General features: G+C 59.0%; 2 protein-coding genes across 6 annotated transcripts in view; one reads left to right on the top strand and one right to left on the bottom strand.

The window, feature by feature from the left end:
* Positions 1-1,719: 1,719 nt before the first annotated feature.
* Positions 1,720-21,073, top strand: LOC133358661 (transcription factor E4F1-like). Its single transcript, XM_061577069.1, has 14 exons — positions 1,720-1,908; positions 6,123-6,257; positions 7,183-7,439; positions 7,741-7,861; positions 8,834-8,992; positions 9,668-9,852; positions 11,602-11,970; positions 12,448-12,562; positions 13,191-13,423; positions 14,271-14,469; positions 16,986-17,176; positions 17,865-17,915; positions 18,508-18,699; positions 19,414-21,073. Exons 1-14 carry the CDS (start codon positions 1,854-1,856, stop codon positions 19,783-19,785), a joined length of 2,634 nt encoding a protein of 877 aa, XP_061433053.1. The 5' UTR covers positions 1,720-1,853; the 3' UTR covers positions 19,786-21,073.
* LOC133358668 (rho GTPase-activating protein 44-like) overlaps positions 19,992-22,963 on the bottom strand; it is a 68,581-nt gene continuing 65,609 nt past the window's right edge. For 3 of the 5 annotated variants that reach the window (XM_061577079.1, XM_061577082.1, XM_061577083.1), the window contains one exon: positions 19,992-22,215. In XM_061577079.1, coding sequence (XP_061433063.1) covers positions 22,142-22,215 — 74 coding nt within the window. In that variant the 3' untranslated portion in view covers positions 19,992-22,141. The remainder of the gene's footprint in view (positions 22,216-22,963) is intronic. The other 2 variants (XR_009757109.1, XM_061577081.1) reach the window with 1 other exon arrangement.

Here is a 22,963-nt window from a genome sequence, read left to right on the forward strand (position 1 = left end):
GATTGGTGGGTGGTGGTGGCATCGATTGGTGGGTGGTGGTGGCATCGATTGGTGGGTGGTGGTGGTATTGATTGGTGAGTGGTGGTGGCATCGATTGGTGGGTGGTGGTGGCATCGATTGGTGGGTGGTGGTGGCATTGATTGGTGGGTGGTGGTGGCATTGATTGGTGGGTGGTGGTGGCATCGATTGGTGGGTGGTGGTGGCATCGATTGGTGGGTGGTGATGGCATCGATTGGTGGGTGGTGGTGGCATCGATTGGTGGGTGGTGGTGGCATTGATTGGTGGGTGGTGGTGGCATTGATTGGTGGGTGGTGGTGGCATCGATTGGTGGGTGGTGGTGGCATCGATTGGTGAGTGGTGGTGGCATTGATTGGTGGGTGGTGGTGGCATCGATTGGTGGGTGGTGATGGCATCGATTGGTGGGTGGTGGTGGCATCGATTGGTGGGTGGTGGTGGCATTGATTGGTGGGTGGTGGTGGCATTGATTGGTGGGTGGTGGTGGCATCGATTGGTGGGTGGTGGTGGCATCGATTGGTGGGTGGTGATGGCATCGATTGGTGGGTGGTGGTGGCATCGATTGGTGGGTGGTGATGGCATCGATTGGTGGGTGGTGGTGGCATCGATTGGTGGGTGGTGGTGGCATCGATTGGTGGGTGGTGATGGCATCGATTGGTGGGTGGTGGTGGCATCGATTGGTGGGTGGTGATGGCATCGATTGGTGGGTGGTGATGGCATCGATTGGTGGGTGGTGGTGGCATCGATTGGTGGGTGGTGATGGCATCGATTGGTGGGTGGTGATGGCATCGATTGGTGGGTGGTGGTGGCATTGATTGGTGAGTGGTGGTGGCATTGATTGGTGGGTGGTGGTGGCATCGATTGGTGGGTGGTGGTGGCATCGATTGGTGGGTGGTGATGGCATCGATTGGTGGGTGGTGATGGCATCGATTGGTGGGTGGTGGTGGCATTGATTGGTGGGTGGTGGTGGCATCGATTGGTGGGTGGTGGTGGCATCGATTGGTGGGTGGTGATGGCATCGATTGGTGGGTGGTGGTGGCATCGATTGGTGGGTGGTGATGGCATCGATTGGTGGGTGGTGATGGCATCGATTGGTGGGTGGTGGTGGCATCGATTGGTGAGTGGTGGTGGCATTGATTGGTGGGTGGTGGTGGCATCGATTGGTGGGTGGTGGTGGCATTGATTGGTGGGTGGTGGTGGTATTGATTGGTGAGTGGTGGTGGCATCGATTGGTGGGTGGTGGTGGCATCGATTGGTGGGTGGTGGTGGCATCGATTGGTGGGTGGTGATGGCATCGATTGGTGGGTGGTGGTGGCATCGATTGGTGGGTGGTGATGAAATTGATTGGTAGGTGGCGGCGGCATTGGTTGGTGGGTGGATGATGGTGGCATTGATCGATGATCAGGATCTCATGAGACGATTCGTGGATCGCACCATGATGATCAGGATGTCAAGAGACGACTGATCATGTTTTTGTTTGTTGCGGTTGCACCCGCATCAAGAGCCGAATGGCTCACAGGGCGACACCAAATACATGAAAATTGAAAAAAACTGAAACTGATTTGTGCATCGAAAAAGCCCCCGTGTTAGGCCCCGCCCCTCGAAGCTGATTGGCTCCCTTCGACATTAACATAATTTATTATTAATTTATCGCGGATTCTGGTGGTTTTCGCGGGAAAGGCGCCGATTGGTCCGATTCGCCGCCGGTGGGCGTGGTCTCGTCCGACGGGAGCCAATCACGGGGCCGCGAGCGGTTGTCACCAAGGAGGAGGCCGAGGCTTCGTCTGGCGGGAGGCCTCAGCAGGCCTCAGCAGGCCCCTTCGCGGGTCGCCTCAGAGATGAGCGACGCGGCGGCGGCGTTCGACGGAGGAGGCGGAGCCCTCCACGAGGAGGGTAGGCGAAGCGGTGTCTCGGTGGTGGTGGTGGTGGGGATCCCGGGGGGAGACGCGGGGTGGTTTTTTGTTGTTGTTTTTCCGCGAGCGACTCGTCAAGCCTCGGCTCGCCTAGGCAGCCCCGCGGGCTTTGAGGTGCCTGCGGCGCCTACGCCGTGAGGGTGTGGAGGAGTTTATTTTGTGTTTAACATTTTTCCTCAACTATGAGACATCTCCTTTACCAGTGGCAAAATATAGTAATAGGTTTTTACCCTTTCGACTGGTACAAAAACTGACACCTTTATACGAGGCATCATGTTTGCAATAACCACAACACAAGCAGTCAAGGACAGTGCATATCATTATCATAGTTTATTTTTGTTTGCATTTTGACTGCTCGTGTTGTGGTTATTGCAAACATGATGCCTTGTATAAAGGTGTCAGTTTTTGTACCAGTTGAAAGGGTAAAAACCTATTACTACTATTTTCCTCAACTCTTTTTGCATTCATCTTCTTGGTTCTTTCGGTAAAGTCACGTAGAATGGAAATAATAAAATAATAAAATAAAACATACAGACGCTGTCTTTCCGACAGACCTGTTCTCCACCTGAGGACGGCTGCTTGCGTTGTGGCCGAAACGTCGTGAGAATTTATTGAATTATGTTGTATTTTTTTTAGTTTATTATTTCCATTCTACGTGACTTTACCGAAAGAACCAAGAAGATGAATCCCTGCAGTCACGAAAACTTTAAATCGAAATCTTTTTGCATTGTTGGTGTAACGTTCTCACCCCCGTGCCCCGACTGGGCATCGGTTGTGAAAGAGCTTTGTAACTCATCGGATTGCTCCTGCAGTCTAAATCAAGATTCTGGGTTACTCGGGTCGAGGCGAGCGGGGGGCTGGTGGGTGTCTGAAACGTCGCCCACGATCACTGGCACGCCGTGTCACTCGCTCGCGTCATTTGTTATTCACTGACACGCCATGTCACTCACTGGCAATGTGACTCACTCACACAATCACACACTCAATGTCACTCACTGACACAATCACACACTCACAATCACACACTCACACAATCACACACCAATGTCACTCACTGACACAATCACACACTCACACAATCACACACTCAATGTCACTCACTGACACAATCACACACTCACTCACAATCACACACTCACACAATCACACACCAATGTCACTCACTGACACAATCACACACACAATCACACACCAATGTCACTCACTGACACAATCACACACTCACTCACAATCACACACTCACACAATCACACACTCACACAATCACACACCAATGTCACTCACTGACACAATCACACACTCACAATCACACACACAATCACACACCAATGTCACTCACTGACACAATCACACACTCACTCACAATCACACACTCACACAATCACCAACTCAATGTCACTCACTGACACAATCACACACTCACAATCACACACTCACACAATCACACACCAATGTCACTCACTGACACAATCACACAATCACACACCAATGTCACTCACTGTCACAATTACACACTCACTCACAATCACACACTCACACAATCACCAACTCAATGTCACTCACTGACACAATCACACACTCACAATCACACAATCACACACCAATGTCACTCACTCACACAATTACACACTCACTTACAATCACACACTCACACAATCACCAACTCAATGTCACTCACTGACACAATCACACACTCACACAATCACACACCAATGTCACTCACTGACACAATCACACACTCACTGACACAATCACACACTCACAATCACACACTCACACAATCACCAACTCAATGTCACTCACTGACACAATCACTCACTCACAATCACACACTCACACAATCACACACTCACACAATCACACACCAATGTCACTCACAGACACAATCACACACTCACTCACAATCACACAATCACTGACACAATCACACACTCACTGACACAATCACACACTCACTGACACAATCACACACTCACTGACACTCACTGACACACCATGTACTCCCTGACACAATCACACACTCACTCACACACTGACACACCGTGTCACTGACTCACTAAGTCACTCACAGACAATCACACACCATGCCACTCACTGACACAATCACACACTCCATGTCACTCACTGACACACCAAGTCGCTCACTTGCATAATCACACACTTCTAGATTAGAAGCTTTCGTGACTGCAAGGATTCATACTCTTAGATTTTTTCGGTAAAGTCACGTGGGTAGAAATACATAATAAAAATAATATAAATAATAATAGAAATAAAATAATACTGTATACAGTAAATCTAGCTGTGACAGTCCCACCTGATGATGGAGACTTGTGTTGCCTCTGAAACGTCGTGATTTTTTATTTTATTTCTATTATTTCTATTTTTATTACTTAATTTTACCTACGTGACTTTACCGAAATAACCTAAGAGTAATCACACACTGAATGTCACTCACCGACACCCGGTCACCGACACACTAAGTCACTCACTGACTCACCATGTCACTCACTGACATAAAATGCCATTCACCGACACAGCATGCCATTCGCTGACGTACAGTCGGCTGACTTGTGACTGAATTCCGAGGTGGAAATGTGAGGATCGATGATGATGATGTGATGGTGGACAAACGCGGGCTAATGGGTGACTGTGGTACGGCGACGTTTTGCAACGGAGGTCCCGCAGCCGCTGAGAGTGACGGTCAAACGGTGAAGTCGATTTGTTTAGCCCACGTGCGGGGCCGTCCATAAATGACGTCACGCGATTTTGGACGATTTTTGACCCCCCCCCCCCCTTCGTCACACGGCGTCACAAAAAGTCAGACCCCCCCCACATATGACGTCACAAAGCTCTGCCCCCCCCCAAAAAAAAACATGTTTCAAATCGCTTTAAACTATTGTCATTGTGGTGCGTATTTAATGTGGCGCTGCACTCTGATGTTGTAGGAGGAAACATTTATTAGAAAGTCAATTTAATTAAATAGAACGTGTTGTCTACATTTATTTAAAGTTGCGCATTTTGATGTGACGTTACATTTCTCAACCCCCCCCATCGTCACACATCGTCACGAATGTCTGACAGCCCCCCAGGTGCGTGACGTCATTTATGGACGGCCCCTGTGAGCTCGAGAGGGTGTCTTGAGACTTGAGTAGTCTCGTTTGGCATCGAGACCTGGGGCATTAATTATCCTACCAGCCTGGGGGACGATTGGTATCGCCACGTCAACATCTGAATATTTACACTGGAGGAATCCGATGAGCTATAAAGCGCTTTTTCCCCGCAGATGTATCATCCCAAATTGAGTAATTTGTGCGTTTGGTAAAATTGGAGGCCTCCCGTGCCACGGACACACAATGAATGGGGCTGCTGTTGCTAATAACGTCGTGTTTTATCGTCATTATCACCATCATTATTATGGTTATGCCACCCGCAGAAATAAGCAGGGCGGCCGCTGGAATTCTCCACGCAAACTCCAAATGTACAGCAGCAGCAGGCGTCATGGTCGTGATCGAACCCACGACCTCCTGCATACCAGGCGAGGTAGTTAACATCTCATGGCCACCGTGGTCACCTGCCCGCGGGCGCTCACTGCGGTGGAGCGCGGTGAGGTGGAGGAGTTTTGTTCAAACGCCCGCGGGCCAAAGTTCAAAGGCCGTCCAATCAGCGGAGGGATGGGTCGGACACCCCCCCCCCCCCCCCCGTTAGGGAACCAATTGGAGTGGAACTGGCAAGCAGACCCCCCCGTCTCCGGTTTTCCCCCCCACATCTTTAACCACGTGGGTTTAAAGTATTTGGATGCTATTAGCTACTAATGCCCACGTGATGATAAGCCGCTAAATCCAGCCGTCATTTGTGGCCAGGTCGCTTCTGAAAGAGAGCTACTCAGCTCAGTGGACCCCCCACTAACTCTCCCCGCCCCCCTCACCTCTCCCATCTCTCCCCCTCTCCCCACCTTCCCCTCTCCCTGCCCCCCTCTCCCTGCCCCCATCTCCCTGCCCCCCTCTCCCTGCCCCCATCTCCCTGCCCCCCTCTCCCTGCCCCCCTCTCCCTGCCCCCCTCTCCCTGCCCCCCTCTCCCTGCCCCCCTCTCCCTGCCCCCCTCTCCCTGCCCCCCTCTCCCTGCCCCCCTCTCTCCCCTCTCCCCACGGGTCCACTCCCCGTGCATGCCCCGTGGCTCTGCGTGGGTGGGGAACAGACGACGATGTGCACAAGTGCGGGCGCTGCCAGGAGGAGTTCAACAGCCTGGAGGCGTTCATCCAGCACCGGCTGCAGCAGGCGTGCTCGCGGGCGCCAGCTGGTGCTCCGCTACTGCAGCCCTCCGCCAACGAAGGTGGGCAGGTCGTGCTGCGGGCAAGCAGCAGGGCGGGGTGGGGATGGTGTGGGGGATGATATTGGTGATGAGTTGGTGGGTGATGGTGATGATGATTTTGTAAGTGATGGTGTGGGAATTTAGGAGGTGGGTTATGGTGTGGGTGATCAGGACGTGGATTATGTGGGTGATGGTCTGGGGTGATGAGTAGGTGGGTCATGGTGATGATGATAATGTGGGTGATGAGGAGGCGAGTGATGATGTGGATGATGATATTTGTGATGTGGATTGTGGGTGATAAAATGAATGATGAGAGTGATGAGAATGATAGAGGTGGTGATGGTGATGTGTGCTGAGACTAATTTAGAGGAAAATGTTAGTGATGTGGGTGATGTGGAGACGCAGACAATGGTGAAGTCTTTAGAAGGATATTCTCCAGTTCCTAGGCATGCAAGATTGCGTGTGTGAGGTTGTCCATGTGTGTGTGTTTATTGTTTTATGACTGTGTGTACATGTATCTATGTGCGTGACTGTGTAAGTGTATCTGTACGTCTATGTGTGATTGCATATAGCGGTATTGTAGTGGTCAGCACGCTGCACTACGAACCCGGTGACCCGAGATCGATTCCCGCTCACGGCCAAGACCAGTGATGATTATCTGAACCGGTCCTGGGCCTCCCCTAGGTTGATTCAGCCTCAAATGAGTACCTGGTGCGATGTGTAAACATCAGCACTGGGGAGACAAAGGCGGCCGGGTGCGGTACTGGCCACCTACCCCCTCGTGTGCTGTGCCGGCTTGCATAGTTGCTGCTACTCGCTAACAGCACTTGCCCCAACAGGCTACATGGGGGATCTTTGTTGACCTTTGTTGACCTTTGTTGCTGTATACGGGCGTCTGCGTGTATTGAACCGCGCGCGTGTGAATGTCACGCGTGCGTCACGCCAGGCAGCGTCGCACCGCCCGCGAGCGGCGACGTTGACGTCGACGGAGCCGGAGACATCGTCGCCGTGCCGCGGGCGACGCGCAGGAGGGCCCGCGCCTCCCCGCCCGGCGACCTGCGTCCGCCCGACTCGGGGGCCGCCACCGCCCCACCGGGGCTGGGGCCGGCGCCGCTCGGCTCCCTGGCGAGCCCCGGACCCAGGCTGGCCGCGCGCGACGGCGCCCCCTTTGTGTGCAGCCTGTGCCCCAAGCAGTTCAAGACGGTGAGAGGCGGGCGGGTGGGCAGTCGGGTAAGCGGGCAGGCAGGCAGTCGGGCAAGCGGGCAGGCAGGCAGTCGGGCGCGTGGACAGGCGAGCAATCGTGGGGTTGGTCGGGCGGTCGAGCGGGCGGTCGGGCGAGCAGGAATCTTAACTCGGATCGGCGGGTTCGTAGCACAGCGCTTACCGCTTACACTACCGTTATGATAATGTCAAAGCAGGTCTCATGACGCTTACACTACCGCTCCCCATAACACTCACGAGCCCACACACGCGCGCACGTACACGCTGCTGCTCTCATCCGCAGGCCGTCATCCTGAAGGCCCACATGGTGACTCACAGCTCCAGCAAGCAATTCCGCTGCACCGTCTGCGCCACGCAGTTCCACACCAAGGGCTCGCTGGTCCGGCACGCGCGGCGCCACACCGGTACGCCAGTGCCGGGGAGCGGTGGGGGGGGGGGCGGTGGTGGTTTTGGTGGTGGTGCTGTCATCTCGTGTAGCCCGCATACCCAGCCCACCGCATGCCCAAGCAGCTTCTGTTTCATACTCTGAGGTTTTTTCGGTAAAGTCACTTGATACAGCAATCGTGCTGTGACGGTTCCACCTGAAGACGGAAGCTTGTGTTGCCTCCGAAACGTCGTGATTTATTATTTTATTTCTATTATTTATTATTATTATAAAACATTTTTTACCTACGTGACTTTACCGAAAAAACCTAAGAGTATGAATCCTTGCAGTTACGAAAGCTTCATATCTAGAATCAGCTTCTGTTTGGCCGGATAGAGCGGGCTAAACGGGAGCAGCGCGGTGTCGAGAAGAGATGGAGCTGATGCGGTATGGGAGTATGTGTAGCTGAGTGGACTTGTCAATGACCGGTACCAGCTGTGTCAAGATCGGCCTCTGTGGAGGAGGTTCGTGAAGGACGCTGCTGCTGCTGGGCAGTTCGTAGGCAGTCACGCTCCAGCAACAACAGAGGGCGGAGAAGCGACGCTCACAACAACGAGCGGAGCGCCGGGTGGCTAAAACTCAGAAAGTTGGCACAGCAGAGGGCACAGTGCATCTGCCAGTCATCTCAGTCTGTCAACCCATGGCACCTGCTGGGTCTGTCCAGTGACCTCCTGCTGCCAGCAGCGAGCCTTCGACACTTCACGTGGCCTCGAAGTGCCGTGGTGATGTCACCGCCACTTGATGGGGAATGGCGATACATTTCCACGTGATAAGCCACTTCGTTAAGCAATCATTTGTGATATTTGGGTCGCTTCTCAAAAAAATATAACTCCGTGGGCCTTACCCGGTAAAATAAATAACAAATACACAATATTCTCTAATAACAGCACTTGCCCCAGCACCCCACGAGGGACTACACGGGGGATCTTTGTCTCCACGTTTGTCGTGCCAGGCGAGCGTCCGTACGTGTGCAAGGAGTGCGGGCAGGGGTTCCGGGAGTCGGGCGCGCTCAGCCGCCACCTCAAGTCTCTCACGCCGTGCACGGACCGGGCCGTGTACACCGGGGCGCAGGCCAGGGCCGCCTGCCGGCCTGCGCACACCGCAGCCCAGGGTGAGGAGGAGCAAGCGGGCAGGCAGGCGCGTACACCCACGCATCCGCTCACTCGCTCACCCACTTGCTCACCCACTCGCTCACCCACCCATCCGCTTGCTCGCTCGCTCACCCACTCGCTCACCCACTCGCTCACCCACCCATCCGCTTGCTCGCTCACTCACCCACTCGCTCACCCACTCGCTCACCCACTCGCTCACCCACCCATCCGCTTGCTCGCTCACTCACCCACTCGCTCACCCACTCGCTCACCCACCCATCCGCTTGCTCGCTCACTCACCCACTCGCTCACCCACTCGCTCACCCACCCATCCGCTTGCTCGCTCACTCACCCACTCGCTCACCCACTCGCTCACCCACCCATCCGCTTGCTCGCTCGCTTACCCACTCGCTCACCCACCCATCCGCTTGATCGCTCGCTCACCCACTCGCTCACCCACTCGCTCACCCACCCATCCGCTTGCTCGCTCGCTCACCCACTCGCTAACCCACTCATCCGCTCAACACTCGCCCGCTCGCTCGACACTCACCCACCCACCCCCTCACTAACCCACCCATCTACTCGCCCACCCACTCAAGTACGCTTGCGATACACTCGCCCGCCCTGCTCACCCACCCTGCTCACCCACCCTGCTCACCCACCCTTCCCACCGTCTCCCGTTTGCCCGCTGGCAGCCGAGAAAGCCGCGGAGATGCCGGAGTCCGGCGCCACTGGCACCGATGCCGCCGTGGGGAGCGCTGGCGACGTGGCGAGCGCTGGCGACACGGAGAGCGCTGGCGCTGTAGCGAGCACTGGCGCCGTGGGTAGCGCTGGCGACACCTACGTCTTGCTGATAACCCCGGTGGCGCACGGCGAGAAGGTAGGGAGGGGTCGCCACCCGAGTGACGCGTGTGGAGTGGAGCGTGTGGGGCGGCGCGTGTGGGGCGGTGCGTGTGGGGCGGCGCGTGTGGGGCGGCGCGTGTGGGGCGGCGCGTGTGGGGCGGCGCGTGTGGGGCGGCGCGTGTGGGGCGGCGCGTGTGGGGCGGCGCGTGTGGGGCGGCGCGTGTGGGGCGGAGCGTGTGGGGCGGAGCGTGTGGAGTGGAGCGTGTGGGGCGGCGCGTGTGGGGCGGCGCGTGTGGGGCGACGCGTGTGGAGTGGAGCGTGTGGGGCGGAGCGTGTGGGGCGGCGCGTGTGGGGCGGCGCGTGTGGGGCGGCGCGTGTGGGGCGGCGCGTGTGGGGCGGCGCGTGTGGTCCGGCTGGCCCGCCCTGGTTAATACTGCAGGTGTCCCTTCATCGTCGTCATGATCATGCACTGCATGGTCATGACTGAACACATTCATGCTGCGGAGGGAGCTGGTAGGAACGTTGGGTTGCACGGTCAATGGCCAGGGTCAACGGCGGCGTGGTGTATTCCGCAAATATGCCCGACTGTGGGGGCGGGCACAAGCTGGCGTGAGTAGGTTAAACGTTGAGTTTTATAAGGGCACCACGGGGTGACCAGCCCCTCCCCACCCAGCCCCACCCCTCCCATCCCCCTCCCAGCCCCACCCTCCCCACCCAGCCCCACCCTCCCCACCCTCCCCACCCTCCCCTCCCCACCCAGCCCCACCCAGCCCCTCCCCACCCAGCCCCTCCCTCCCCACCCAGCCCCTCCCTGCACGACGGACACAATAATCCCCTGTGGGCTGGTGTAACCAGGAGGTTCCTACCAGTATAATGTAGTGTGTGTGTAGTGTGTATATACTGTGTTTCACAAGCATAGAGAAAGGAGGGCATGACTGTGGCCGAGAACTCCCGAAGCTTCAGAACAGGTAGCTTCCACACAGCGTTACGCAGCCGCTGGAAAGATAATGCCGCCCGATTGATTCGGCAGTCAGACCTCTGCTGTCAAACCAGAGCTGGTCATAAGGAAACGTGGACCCCTCTAATGGAACACCTCCACGAGTTGGAAACATTCAGGCTGGCCTGCTTGCAGTCCATCCTGGATTTAACCAGACTGGATTGTGTGAGGAGCTCACAAATCCTTGAAAGATCTCTGGCGGGCAAGGCCGCATTGGCTGGGTCATGTAGCCTGCATGCCAGTCACCGTATGCTCAAGCAGCTTCTGTTTGGCCAGATAGAGGGGGCTAAATGCGCATGACGGGCTAGAAAAAAGATGTACTGATGCGGTAAAGGAGGATGTGTCAAGATCGGCCTCTGTCGAGAAGGCTCATTTAGGATGCTCCTGGGCAGTCGCCTTCCAATAACAGTGGAGGGCAGAGGAGCGACGCTCACAACAACGAGTGGAGCGCCGGGCGGCTAAAATGCAGCAAGTTGGCACAGTTGGGGGCACAGCTGGTGCATCTGTCATCTCAGTCAACCCGTGGCATCTGCTGTGTTAGTCCCGTGACCTCTTGCCAGCCGCGAGCCTTCGCCACTTCACGTGGCCTCAAAGTGCACCTCGCCTGGCACTGGCGCCGTGGTGACATCACCGCCACTAAGTGGAGAATGGCGGCTGTTGTTATAGTGTGGATGTAGTGTGTGTAATTATATTATGTGTGTGTGTATGATGGCACAGTGTGTGTGTGTGTGTGTGATTATGATGCCCGATGATGAGAGACGTCGCCTCCGCCTGTCCCCTCGTCTGTAGGGAGACAGCGGCTGTGGCGATGACAAGGAGGGCAGCTCTTCCATCGGCCAGGGCGGCTCTGCCGCTGCGGACGCCACGATTGGTCAGCATCGTCCAGAGGAGCCCAACCTGATTGGCCGAGCAATGAAGAACTCTGGCATCCAGGAGGCGAGGGCGGCGCCCAGTCTGCCGGGCTCTGCTCGGCCAATCGAAACGGAAGATTTGGCCGGAAACGAGGGGGCGGGGCCTCGGGAGGGGGCGGAGCCAGAGGAAGGGGCGGAGCTCGCTCCGGAGGCTCGACCAATGGAGACGCAGACGCCTGCCGACGTCGTGGGGTCCGCGGAGGAGGAGGTGCGGCAACGGGAAGAGGAGAGCGGCGATTTGAACTCGGCAAGTAGTGCGGCAGTGCCGGCAGCGGGTGTGCAAAGCACCCGGTCAGCTGCTCACAGCCACTCGCCTAACCGCCCACTCGCACACCATGCCACTCATGCCCCGTCACCCACACACACACCCTACCACACACTCACACACCATGCCACTAACACGCCCCGTCACCCACACACACACCCTACCACCCACTCACACACCATGCTATTAACACTGCCCCGTCACCCACACACACACCATGCCACTCGCACGTCCTGTCACCCACACACTCACACACCCTGCCACTAACACACCCTGTCGCACACTCACTCGCACACCATGCCACTAACACGCCCACTCATCCGCTCACACACCCTGCATACACTCTCGCACTCTGCCACTAACAAACCCTACCACCCGCTCACTCACACACTCACACACACTCACATGCGTGCGTGCGCTCACTCGCCCCTCCGTGTGCCATGCGTGTGGCGAGCGCAGGGTGGGGGCGGTGACGGTGCCGGGCGGCTGCCCCGGCACACCGAGCCGTGCCCCTACTGCCACAAGCGCTTCCGCGGGCACCGCTACCTCCAGATGCACATCCACGGACACAGAGGTGCATCCAGCCACGCGCACACACAAAGACAAAGATCCCCCGTGTAGCCTTAAAAGACTGTTTGGGCAAGTGCTGTTAGCGAGGACCTATGAACGCTGGCACGGTACCCAGTGGCGATGTTTACACACCACACTAGGTACTCATTTGAGGCTGAATCCAGATAAATAATCGTCACTGGTGTTGGCCGTTAGTGGGAATCGGCAGGCTTGTAGCGCAGCGCGCTAACCGCTACACCACCACTCCCCACACACATGCTTACCACACTGTGCACAACTACGCACACGCGCCTCACACGCACCACACACTACATACACACCACACATACGCACAACATGCATGCACTCCCAAATACCAATACCCACCATTCGCCACTAAGTGACGGTGACGTCACCACGGCGCCTGTGCCAAGCCAGGTGCACTTTGAGGCCACGCGAAGTGTCGAAGGCTCGCTGCTGGCAGGAGGTCAAGGGACAGACCCTGCAGGTGCCGTGGGTTGGCTGAATGAGATGACCGGCAGCTGCACCACCAGCTGCTGTACCCCCCCCACACTGTGCCGACTTGCTGCGTTGGCGCTCACGCTCGCCCGTTCTCGCCCGCCCCCTCCCTCCCTCCCTCGCCGGTGCGCCAGCGGCCCAGCGCGCCGAGGCCAGCCCCAACGTGTGCACCGTGTGCGGCAAGTCGTTCGTAACGGTGTCCGTGCTGCGCAAGCACCTGGCGGCCCACGGCGGGGAGCGGCGCTACCGCTGCGGCGAGTGCGGCAAGCTGTACAAGTGCGTGGCGCACGTGCGCGACCACATGCGCGCCCACTCCGAGTCGCGCCCCTTCCCCTGCGCCGCCTGCGGCAAGAACTTCAAGACCAAGGTGGGGAGGGGGGTGGGGGGAGGTGGAGCGAGGAAGGGCAGGGAGCTGGAGGGAGGTGGATGGAAGGGAGAGAAGTGGAGGGGGGGAAGGTACGGGGAGGTGGAGGGAAGTGGAACGAGGGAGGTGAGGGGGAGGCGATGGGGGGGGCGAGGGGGGGGGGCGAGGGGGGGGGGCGAGGGGGGGGGGCGAGGGGGGGGGGCGAGGGGGGGGGGCGAGGGGGGGGGGCGAGGGGGGGGGGCGAGGGGGGGGGCGAGGGGGGGGGCGAGGGGGGGGGCGAGGGGGGGGGGCGAGGGGGGGGGGCGAGGGGGGGGGCGAGGGGGGGGGCGAGGGGGGGGGCGAGTTTAAAGAAACTTGGGAAGATGGAAATGGAGGGAGGGGCAAGGGGAGGGAGACGTAGGGATGGAGGGGAGGGTGACGTGTGCGGCGCACGGTGGAGCGAGCGGTAGTGGCACCCACGTGGGACACCCTCGGCGGTGGTTGTGGCAATGGTGACGCCCCGCATGACGCCCTGTGTGTGGTGCTGTGTGCGTGTGGGTGACACCGTGGCGCCGTGGTGTGGTCGGCGTGTGTGTGTGTGAGATGGTGTGTGCGTGGTGGCCTGGCACAAGCGTCGAATGGCGGTTGTTGTTGTTGTTGCGTGGTAGCGGCACTGCGTACCCCGTGCACCCCCCCCCCCACGTGTAACCCCCCCTCCCACGTGACGTGTACGATGGTGCCCCCCTCCCCGTGACGCTGCGTGACCCCACGTGACATCGCGACCACCGCCCGCGCGTGTGCGACGCCCCCCACGTGACTCCCCCTCTCTCCTCCCCCCTCGCCCCATCGCCCCTCGCCCGTGCACCTGCAGCACGCCCTGCAGGTGCACGAGCGCACGCACGGCCAGGTGAAGCCGCACGCGTGCCCCGACTGCCCCGCGCGCTTCCGCGAGCGCGCCTCGCTGGTGCGCCACCGCCGCCAGCACACGGGCGAGCGGCCCTTCCCGTGCCCGCGCTGCTCCCGCTCCTTCGCCGAGCACGGCACCCTCAACCGGCACCTGCGTGCCAAAGGTGGGGACCCGGGGAACTCGGCGCCAACCAAAAGCAGAAGCCATCCACCACTGGCTCACTCACGGCTCACCCAGCCACCCACTGGCTCACTCACGGCTCACCCACCCACTGGCTCACTCACGGCTCACCCAGCCACCCACTGGCTCACTCACGGCTCACCCACCCACTGGCTCACTCACGGCTCACCCACCCACTGGCTCACTCACGGCTCACCCAGCCACCCACTGGCTCACTCACGGCTCACCCACCCACTGGCTCACTCACGGCTCACCCAGCCACTGGCTCACTCACGGCTCACCCAGCCACCCACTGGCTCACTCACGGCTCACCCACCCACTGGCACACTCACGGCTCACCCAGCCACTGGCTCATTCACGGCTCACCCAGCCACCCACTGGCTCACTCACGGCTCACCCAGCCACCCACTGGCTCACTCACGGCTCACCCAGCCACTGACTGGCTCACTCACGGCTCACCCAGCCACTGGCTCACTCACGGCTCACCCAGCCACCCACTGGCTCACTCGCGGCTCACCCAGCCACCCACTGGCTCACTCGCGGCTCACCCAGCCACTGGCTCACTCACGGCTCACCCAGCCACTGGCTCACTCGCGGCTCACCCAGCCACTGGCTCACTCACGGCTCACCCAGCCACTGGCTCACTCACGGCTCACCCAGCCACTGGCTCACTCACGGCTCACCCAGCCACTGGCTCACTCACAGCTCACCCAGCCACTGGCTCACTAACGGCTCACCCAGCCACTGGCTCACTCACGGCTCACTCACCCACCCACTGGCTCACTCACGGCTCACCGAGCCACTGGCTCACTCACGGCTCACCCAGCCACCCACTGGCTCACTCACAGCTCACCCAGCCACTGGCTCACTCGCGGCTCACCCAGCCACTGGGTCACTCACGGCTCGCCCAGCCACTGGCTCACTCACAGCTCACCCATCCACTGGCTCACTCACGGCTCACCCAGCCACTGGCTCACTCGCGGCTCACCCAGCCACCCACTGGCTCACTCGCGGCTCACCCAGCCATCCACTGGCTCACTCGCGGCTCACCCAGCCACTGGCTCACTCACGGCTCACCCAGCCACTGGCTCACTCACAACTCACCCATCCACTGGCTCACTCACGGCTCACCCAGCCACTGGCTCACTCACGGCTCACCCAGCCACCCACTGGCTTACTCACAGCTCACCCAGCCACTGGCTCACTCACGGCTCACCCAGCCACTGGCTCACTCACGGCTCACCCAGCCACTGGCTCACGGCTCACCCAGCCACCCACTGGCTCACTCACGGCTCACCCAGCCACTGGCTCACTCACGGCTCACCCAGCCACTCACTGGCTCACTCACGGCTCACCCACCCACTGGCTCACTCACGGCTCACCCAGCCACTGGCTCACTCACAGCTCACCCAGCCACTGGCTCACTCACGGCTCACCCAGCCACCCACTGGCTCACTCACGGCTCACCCACCCACTGGCTCACTCACGGCTCACCCACCCACTGGCTCACTCATGGCTCACCCAGCCACTGGCTCACTCACGGCTCACCCAGCCACCCACTGGCTCACTCACGGCTCACCCAGCCACTGGCTCACTCACGGCTCACCCAGCCACTGGCTCACTCACGGCTCACCCAGCCACCCACTGGCTCACTCACGGCTCACCCAGCCACTGGCTCACTCACGGCTCACCCAGCCACCCACTCACCCACTCACCCATCCACCCACTCACCCATCCACCCCCACTCACCCACTCACCCACTCACTCACCCACCCACCCACTCACCCACTCACCCACCCACCCACTCACCCACCCACCCACCCACTCACCCATCCACCCACCCACTCACCCATCCACCCACCCATCCACCCACTCACCCATCTACCCACTCACCCACCCACTCACCCAGCCACCCACTCACCCATCCACCCACAACTCAACCCACCCACTCACCCACCTTCCCACAACTCACTCGCCCACAACTCAATCACCCTTCCACTCGCACACCGACCCACAACTCAACCACACACCCCCATTCACGCGCCGACACAAAACTCGACTACGCATCCACCCACCGACCCACTCACGCACCTACCCACTACTGATGGTGACAGTTATGATGATTTTGATAATGATGAGGGATGCTGGTGATGATGATCACTAATAAGATGATGATGATGGTGTTGATGATGATGACGAGGATGTTGATGACGATGACGACGATGGTTATGACGGTGGATATGACGATGGATTTGAAGCTTTCATGACTGCAAGGATTCATACTCTTAGTTTAGAGTATGTTATGACGGTGGTTATGACGACGACGACGATGGTGTTGAACCCAGCTGATTGACCCTCTCCCCTAGGCAGTTGCTCTCTGGGCGATGATGATGATGGTGTTCATGATGATGACGAGGATGTTGATGACGGTGATGATGACGATGGTTATGACGACGACGACGATGGTGTTGAACCCAGCTGATTGACCCTCTCCCCCAGGCGGTTGCTCTCTGGGCCCCAGTGCCCCTCCCCATGGCGCCCCCTGCAGGGCCCCCCCCCTCCCGCTGGGCCCCCCCACGGAGGCGACGGAGGCGACGGAGGGGGGCGACCCGCTGCTGGGCGAGGACCCCACGGCCGTGCTGGTGGAGTTCTCCTCCGTGGTGGCCGACACGCAGGAGTACATCATTCACGTGCGTCACACACACACACACGTGCGTCACACACACACACGTGCGTCACACACACACACGTGCGTCACACACACACGTGCGTCACACACACACACACGTGCGTCACACACACACACGTGCGTCACACACACACACGTGCTTCACACACACACACACGTGCGTCACACACACACGTGCGTCACACACACACACACACACGTGCGTCACACACACACACACACACGTGCGTCACACACACACGTGCGTCACACACACACACACGTGCGTCACACACACACGTGCGTCACACACACACGTGCGTCACACACACACACACACGTGCGTCACACACACACGTGCGTCACACACACATGCAGGAGTACATCATACACGTGCGCGTCACACACACACGTGCGTCACACACACACGTGAGTCACACACACACACTAGCTAGCACCCTGCCCGGCCGCCTTTGTCTCCCCAGTGCTGATGTTTGCATACCGCACCAGGCGCCCGCTTAGGGGAGACCTGGGGCCAGTTCAGATGTTTGTGAGCGAGATTTGAACTCGGGTCGCCGGGTTCTTAGCGCAGTGCGATGACCACTGCGCCACGCGTACTAATGTACCGTACACGCACGCGTGTGTGCCTAACCCCTACCCTGACCCCGACTTGACCCCGACCCTGACCCCGACCCCGTGCTGTCACGCAGGCAGGGCAGGCGGAGGAGAGGGAGCACAGCCCCAGCTTCATGCAGAGGATGGTGAGAGACACTTTCCCAGCCTCGTCACCACCACCACCACCACAGGCTCATCACCACCACAGCCTTCATTCACCACCACCACAGGCTCATCACCACCACAGCCTTCACCACCACAGCCTTCACCACCACCACCACAGCCTTCACCACCACCACCACAGCTTCACCACCACCACAGCCTCACCACCACCAGAGCCTCACCACCACAGCCTTCACCACCACAGCACCACCACCACAGCCTTCACCACCACCACCACAGCACCACCACCACAGCCTTCACCACCACCACCACCACCACAGCCTCACCACCACAGCCTTCTTCACCACCACCACAGGCTCACCACCACCACAGCCTCACCACCACCACAGCCTTCACCACCACCACAGCCTTCACCACCACAGCCTCACCACCACCACCACCAGAGCCTCACCACCACCACCACCACAGCCTCACCACCACCACCACCAGAGCCTCACCACCACCACCACAGCCTTCACCACCACCACCACCCTCACCACCACAGCCTCAGCCTCACCACCACAGCACCACGCTGGCCCCACCGCCCCCTGCTCACCGCCCCCTCCCGCCCCCCAGGAGGTACCAGCGGAGCTGGTGCAGATGGTGCAGCACATCGTGAGGGAGAGCCGGGGCAGCGGCGGGCACCACCGCTTCATCCTGCACAACGTCGGGGTCGGCGAGGCGGCAGACGCGGGGGGGGAGCCGGGGCCCCCCCCGCCCCCACACGGCCCGGCACCCAACGACGACCCCGACGACCCCCACAACACGGTACCCCCACGGCAAAGACGCCCCCCGAGTTGTAACGGGCCGTGTCGATGGGCCGGCACGGTGCACCACGCACGGCCGCCTTTGTCTCCCCGGTTGTGACGTTTACGACGCGCACCGCAGCAGGTGCTCGTTTTGAGGCCGAGTCGACCTACAGGGAGGCACCAGGACCGGCTAATCGTCAACGGCGTTCGTGGCCGTGAGCGGGAATCAAACTCGGCACGCCGGGTTCGGCGCGCGGCTCGCTAACCCCCTGTATGTACAAAGACAAAGATCCCCCGTGTAGCCTTCAGCAGACTGTTGGGGCAAGTGCTGTTAGCGAGCACCTGTGAAGGCCGGCACAATAACATAAGGGGGGTGGGGGTGTTTACAAACCACACCAGGTACTCATTTGAGGCTGAGTTGACCTACAGGAGGCCCAGGACCGATTTGGATAATCGTCACCGGTGTTGGCCGTGAGCAAGAATCAAACTCGGGCTGCCGGGTTCGGAGCGCAGCGCTAACTGCTGCGTCACCGCTCCCCGTGTATCTACGTACGCACACGTACACACACACGTACACACACGTACACACACACGTACACACACACACGTACACACACACACGTACACACACGCGTACACACACGTACACACACCCACGCACACACACACGTACACACACGTACACACACACGCGCGCTGATCCAGGCTGTGTGCGTCCCTCCCGCCTGCCCAGGAGGTTGCCATGGCTAGGGATGGTGCTGGGACGCCACCGGTTGTGTCCGGTGACGGCGGTGGCACCATCATCTTGGTGACCGTGCAGAATGAGACGGGCGCGGAGGAGCAGCAGGCCATTGCCATGACGATGGACGGCACGGGACTGGAGCAAGTCGCCGCGGTAACCGACCGGACCATTGAGGAGACGGTCGGCGTTGCCAAGCAGCAGGTCATCTCCGTGGTGACGGCGGACAGGACCGAAGTCGGCGAAGAGTGCGTCGCCATGGTGACGGACAGTATCGGAGAAGAGTGGACGGTTTCTGTGGCGAAGGACGCCGTTGGCGTGGCGACGGTCTCCATCGGGGGAGAGGAACCGGCGTCGCCGCGGTGATGGGGAAAGCGGGCGGCGCGACTTCGATTGGAGGTTGGCCGTGAGTGGGAATCGAACTCGTGTGGCCGCGTTCCTAGTGCAGTAAGAGGCTCAACGCGGAGAGGCCCCCAGGTAAGGCCCGGACGACACGAAACAGCCCACACACACACACACACAGAGGCTTGGCCAAGCAACCCATCGGTTTCCTCCAATCGCACGGGACTTTTATTTTGACAGGTCGCCCGTCATCCTCACATCATGCAGCCCTCCCCCCCCAGCCCTCCCAACCTCGGGGTGCCAGAGGTGGGTGAGGGGGGGGGGCCGTACCTTCTGTACACGCGCAGAGGAGAGGGGGGGGGGTGCTCTCTGGGACGGGAGATATTCAATAGATTCTCTATTTACAGTTTCCCCCCCCACCACCACCACCCTAGGCATCCTGCACTCAAGCTTGAGCCACGGACTGTTCCATTCAACATCACAAGGGGGGGGGGAGAAGCCACAATCATAAACCCGCATGCACCCCGCCCGCCTCAGGGGTGGTACAGGCCATCTACTGGCTCCAGGAGTTGGGGGGGGGGGTGAAAGGAGGTGGGAGGAGTGTCAGTACATTGCCATCTGTGATCATAATGAACTCTTGTTATAAAAACTTAAAACATCCTCAATAAAAATGTAAAATTCTATATAAAAACAAAAATTAAAAGGCAGTGGGGGTGATGATGCGCGTGCCTCTACACTGAAGGCAGCTACACTGAGAGGACAGTGGTTGTGTTGATTAAGCCTGGATGAGTGTTGTGGTGGTTGTGGTGGTTGCATTAATTGGGGTCGTGCGTGCAATGCCAACTCGTGTTGGTGGTTGTGTTGATTAGGATCGTGCAGCGCAAGAGTGGGATGAGTTTTGCGAGTTACAGTGACGGTTGTTGTCACGGAGACGTTGGTCGTGTTACGAATACGCAATGGCAGCGTGGATGAGCGTTGTGATGGCTGTAATGCAGATGGTGGTTTTATTTATTAGGATTGAGCGATGGTTGTGGTGTAATGGTGGTGGTGCAGTGGTCGTGTTGGTGGTGCAATGGCGGTGATGCGATGAGTGGTACCGACACGCCCGGTTACATTCTCTTTACGCCGTTACAACATCCAGTGTGGGACAACCTCACCATCACAAATGCGAGGAGGGGGGGGGAGACAATCACCCGTACCGTGCACCTACACAAATCATCCGCGCCACGCGCTCGTACCGCGATTACACACCCTGCACACGGCCGCGCAGCTGTACCAGTCACCTGTAGAAACGTACGAGACTAAAACTAATTGTTTATCTCACCGGGTCAGGCCGCCCCCGCCCACTGAGCCCACGTGACTCTTCTTCAGAAGCGACGCGTCCGTCACGGATGACGGCTGCTCAACGAAGTTGACTTCGTCGTCACGCGGAAATTTACAAGCGGCCAAATACCCGAAACGCGCGACGAATAGATTCTAAATGTGGAGTGGGGGGGGGCGGGAACCCGGAGAAAATCCACGCGACCACAGGGAGGACATGCAAAACTCCGAATATACAGCAGGCGTCAAGGGGTCGGGATGGAACCCACGACCTCCTGTATACCAGGCGAGGTAGTTAACATCTCGCCACTGCAGCGCCCCACAGTACACCGCACTCCACGTGTACAGCAACGCACCAACAAGGAACAACACCCACACCAGCGGTCACCGCAACTCGCACGGAGACGCGCCTCATCCCGTACTGACGTATAATGATGATTATCATCATCTTTTAAAATCAAGTTTTTTTTTTTTTGCGGCAATTGGAAGGGGAAAATAAAAATACAACCGCGAATGTGTCAAGATCACACAGCGGAGAGCAAGAAAATGACCAAATCAGCTTGAAGAATCACCAAGCCGCGTCCATTATTGGGTTTGTGTGTCTGGTTAGTGCACTCATCTCGTCTTGTCTTAAACGATCGTTAAAGAGCCGCCCAGACCCCCTGGCCCCCCCCCCCCCTCTTGCCTTTGCCACCTTACCACCAATTAGTCACCACCCCCCCTCCCCCTCTCTCCACCCCGACGATTAATTGCTTTGAATGGCGCTCAGCCACAACAACGTACAACACTCGCAACGGCGCGCGGAGAGCCTTGCACGTGGGCGGACGGGCGGGGTGAGTGTAAACAAGAGTTAATGCTGCTGCTGCTGTCTCGGCCGCCACTGGGCGACAAAATCTGGAGTAATAACGACGATGGGGGGGGGGGGGGGGGGGGTTGGAGGTCGCCCGCAGGCGGCCAGGGTCACCGGGCGAGGTGGGCCCGTTGCGGGCTTTGCCGGGGTCGTGGGGGTGAAAGGGAGCGGGCGCTGCTGCTGCTGAAGGTCGTGGGGTCGCGGAGAGCGCTACAGAGCGGTGCTCTCATCCTCCTCCGCCGGAGGGTCGCTCGTCGGGAGCGGAGGCGGCTCCGTCGCGGGGCCTGGACACGCACAGACGGCGCACAGGCACCCAGGTGGACACTCGGACACACAGACAGAGACACACGTACATACGTACGCAGACACACGGGGAGACGTGCAAGGACATCGACTGACGCACCACGCAGATGTGGAGTCGCGCACGCGCAGCAACGTGCGGGCGGAGAGCGCACCGGCAGATGGCATGCAGGGTCAAAACCGGCCTCCGTGACGACGTCTAACCCATTTCCAATTCGTGAGTACAAAGCCACGGGGGGAGGGCGCATGGCACAGTGTTGGTGCCAGCCACGGTAGAGTGGCGGTGGTCGTGTCGCTACGGTTCTCCACGGCGAGTAACGACCTTTTTCATTCTTCGCCTGAGGACGGCTGCTTGCGTTGTGGCCGAAACGTCGTGAGAATTATTTTATTATGTTTTATTTTTATTATTTTATTACTTCCCTTCTACGTGACTTTACCGAAAGAACCAAGAAGATGAGTAACGACCTCTTTAAAAACGGCGGCGCCGCTGCTATTGCCGCGCCCCTCGAATTAAAACGCATTCCGGGATTCAAGGGGATGCCCCCCCCCCACCCACCACCCTGCAACTCGGAAGACATCTTAGAACGGGAGAGGGTTTCGTAACGTACGTGTCGGCGCAAGGCCCCTGCAGCGCGCCGGTGGCCTCTGCCGGTGCCTCCTGGTGCATGCTGCCGAGGCACCCACAGCTCGCTCTCAACTCAAAATCTCCGCAACTCCGTCATCAGTGCGGAG

Source organism: Lethenteron reissneri, chromosome 63 (genome assembly GCF_015708825.2).
Source record: "Lethenteron reissneri isolate LAM-NWPU_2019-01 chromosome 63, ASM1570882v1, whole genome shotgun sequence".
NCBI classification, from domain to species: Eukaryota; Metazoa; Chordata; class Hyperoartia; order Petromyzontiformes; family Petromyzontidae; genus Lethenteron; species Lethenteron reissneri.

Coding starts and splice junctions, on each gene's coding strand:
- LOC133358661 (XM_061577069.1), top strand. CDS start 1,854: ATGAGCGACGCGGCGGCGGCGTTCGACGGAGGAGGCGGAGCCCTCCAC. Junction 1,909..6,122: donor CGGAGCCCTCCACGAGGAGG/GTAGGCGAAGCG, acceptor GGTGGGGAACAG/ACGACGATGTGCACAAGTGC. Junction 13,424..14,270: donor GCAAGAACTTCAAGACCAAG/GTGGGGAGGGGG, acceptor GTGCACCTGCAG/CACGCCCTGCAGGTGCACGA.